The 3,100-nt window shown below is 61.7% G+C and overlaps 1 protein-coding gene across 1 annotated transcript in view; it reads right to left on the bottom strand.

Annotated features, from left to right (window-relative positions):
- Window positions 1–235: 235 nt before the first annotated feature.
- The window catches only part of MTRR (5-methyltetrahydrofolate-homocysteine methyltransferase reductase), a 31,742-nt gene continuing 28,877 nt past the window's right edge, over window positions 236–3,100 (bottom strand). Inside the window, exons 14-16 of the mRNA XM_006902171.1 lie at window positions 1,801–1,893; window positions 1,532–1,711; window positions 236–380 (exon numbers count right to left, since the gene is read on the bottom strand). Of these exons, the coding sequence (XP_006902233.1) occupies window positions 236–380; window positions 1,532–1,711; window positions 1,801–1,893 (418 nt within the window). The remainder of the gene's footprint in view (window positions 381–1,531; window positions 1,712–1,800; window positions 1,894–3,100) is intronic.

Raw genomic sequence — 3,100 nt, 5'->3', positions numbered from 1 at the left:
AGGGGCACGGCGGGAGGGAGGGGGCACCGCGGGAGGGGCACCGTGCACTGCGGCAAGGGCACCATCCACCACGGGAGGGGCACGGCGGGAGGGACATCGTGCACCGCGGCAAGGGCACCATCCACCATGGGAGGGTCACGGCGGGAGGGAGGGGCTGTGCAGCAGGCAGGGGCTTCAGGGATGAGGAGACGGCCTCGGCCTTCTGTTCCCGGCCTCGGGGTTTCATTCCCGGCGCCTATGACCACACGTCCTGGAGGTAGCGGCCCTCCTCCTTCCAGGCGGCCAGCGTCCGCAGCGCCTCCAGCCTCTGCAGCCCGGCCTCAGCACTCACCATGTCCACCAGGGCCTCGCTCACATCCTTGGCCATGTTCTTAGCATCTCTAGGAGAGGAACAGACAGTTAGCCGGAGCCAGAATCGAGTCTCCACGCTGTCTCGGCATCTCCATCCTGCCTCCATTTCCCACGCGCCACGCCCCGCCCTGCTCAGGGACACGCATGGGGGGCGCACTGAAGCCACGCTGACCATGGCATCCTGCACAAGGCCGCTCGGTGCCAAACCTCCAGCCTCTGCACCTGCCCACGGCCGTCCAGCCCCCCTGATGAGGTGAAGGCAAGGGTTCTGGATGCCCTGAGCTCACCCTCGACGGACCAACTGGGACATGCACACAGGCAACGCCTGGGACACTCACCTGCAGTCCTTCACACACATTTATACACCCGCGAGGAATGAACGCTGGTGTGTGACATGCCTGTGCGTGCACACCCCTGACACACACATACACCCACCTGCACACCTACACTCCTTCACACACATACACCCACCTGCACACCTACACCCCTTCACACACACACATATACACCCATGAGAAATGTACCCACATGTATGACCACACCTGTGCGCACATCTCCCTCACACATATGTGCACCGGTGAGAAATGTACCCGTGTATACATCACACCTGTGCGCACACCCTGCACACACATGTACACCTGTGGGAAACACACCCACGTGTATACACCACTCCTGTGGAGACACACACACCCCTGCACACATACACTCACCTGTGCACACCCACATCTGCACACCCGTGGGAAGTGCTCCTATATGTATGCACACCTGGACACATCCTGCAGACACACACACTCTCACTCCTGACAAAGACGTACACCAGGTGGACACTCCACACTTGTGCGCGTGCACACTCACCTGTACACATCTGTACACCTGTGAGAAACATTCCCACGTATATACACCACTCCCGGACACACCTGCACACAGACACTGCTGACAAAGGGGCACAGTGCGTGAACACTCACACCTGTCGCACACACACCGTGAGAAAAGCCCTGAGGCAGGTGGCAGGCCACAAAGCTCTCTCATCCGAGAACGGACTGTCACAATGTCCTGGCCTCAAGGGGACGCCCGGCCCTCTCAGGACAAGCCTGCCCAAGCTGACCTGGGAGTCCAGCCTCGTGGCCACACGGCGAGACCCCCCCTGCTGGCCCTGCCCGGGAAGCCCGAGGTCACTCACCCGCACACGTACAGCGAGCCGTTCCCGTGGAGCAGGACCTGGGCCACCTGGCCGGCGTGGAGCCGCAGATTGTCCTGCACGTACCTGGGCGCAGCTGTGTCCTCGCCCACCGGCTCCCGCGAGAAGGACACCTTCAGGTGGGTCAGGACCCCCTGCTGCAGGAAGTGCTGGAGCTCCTCCCTGGGACAGAACGACAGAGGTCACGGGGTGCCTGCCACTCGGGGGGAAGCCCAAGGCGGGGTCCCACCCCGGAGTCAGCACCACCGCACCTGAACAGGTAGTCCCGGTCCCGATGTCTGCAGCCAAAAAACAGCCACGTCGCCCCAAAGTTCACCCCCGGGCGCTGCTCCTGGAGTTTCTCCCTAAACAGAGGTCAAAGTCACAGGTTCACCATGAATACCACGTGGGACCACCATCTGCTTCTGTGAGGAAACACCTAGGCCAGGCTGATGGATGTGGGTGGGTCACGGACCACAGGGTGTCATGGTCCACAGGTGTCACGGTCCACAGGTGTCACAGAATGCAGGTGTCACGGTCCGCAGGTGTCACGGTCCACAGGGTGTCACGGTCCACAGGGTGTCACGGTCCACAGGTGTCACGGTCCACAGGTGTCACAGAATGCAGGTGTCACGGTCCACAGGTGTCACAGACCGCAGGTGTCACGGTCCGCAGGTGTCACGGTCCACAGGGTGTCATGGTCAGCGAGCTGGGGTGGCTGCACGTCCAGACCACGCACACATCCAGGACGATGTGATGCACAGTCCAGCCAACACACAGCCGTTCCTCCACCAAATCCCTTCAGTGCTGACTCTCAGGGAACGAGGGGAACATACCGGCTGATCCTCGCTCCCAAACCCAGGCCACTAGGGCCGTCTGCTGTCCACAGGGCAGGGGGACAGCCCCGCTCCCAAACCCAGGCCGCTGGCACCCATGGCCAGCTCTGCATGTCTGCTGTCCACAGGGCAGGGGGATAGCCCTACTCCCAGTCACAGGCCATGAGGGCCCGTGGCCAGCTCTGTGCATCTGCTGTCCACGGGAGGGACTAGCGGCCACACGAGACGACAAGGTGGCTTTATGAGAAGGGAATTCCACCGTTTGGGGAACAGCACACGAGGGTGGAGGAGGACAGCTCCTCAACAGAATAGTTCTATTTCCTCTTTACATCAAACAGGCTGGGGTCCAAGCTTCACCCTTAACATCAGGCAGGAGAACCCCCCCAAGGCTGGCAGGGAAACCTCTGGCACCGGCCTGTGGGGAGCGCGGCCACTAGTTAAGGAACACAGTGATGGGTGTCGTTACATACCAGGGACCCCTGACTGCGGGACCTCTGTGCAAACAACACACACCCCACACGGGCTTCTGGAGACGGCCTGGCCCGGTGAGCAGCAGGTCCGCCTACACCTGTGAGTCACACCTGAGCCCCAGTTCCACCAGTACCTGTGAGTCACACCTGAGCCCCAGCTCCGTCTACACCGTGAGTCACACCTGAGCCCCAGCTCCGTCTACACCGTGAGTCACACACACCTGAGCCCCAGCTCCGTCTACACCTGTGAGTCACACCTGAGCCCC

Source organism: Elephantulus edwardii, unplaced genomic scaffold (genome assembly GCF_000299155.1).
Source record: "Elephantulus edwardii isolate Elephantulus edwardi_28Jun2011 unplaced genomic scaffold, EleEdw1.0 scaffold00375, whole genome shotgun sequence".
Taxonomy (NCBI): Eukaryota; Metazoa; Chordata; class Mammalia; order Macroscelidea; family Macroscelididae; genus Elephantulus; species Elephantulus edwardii.
This window is presented reverse-complemented; position numbering and strand designations above follow the sequence as displayed.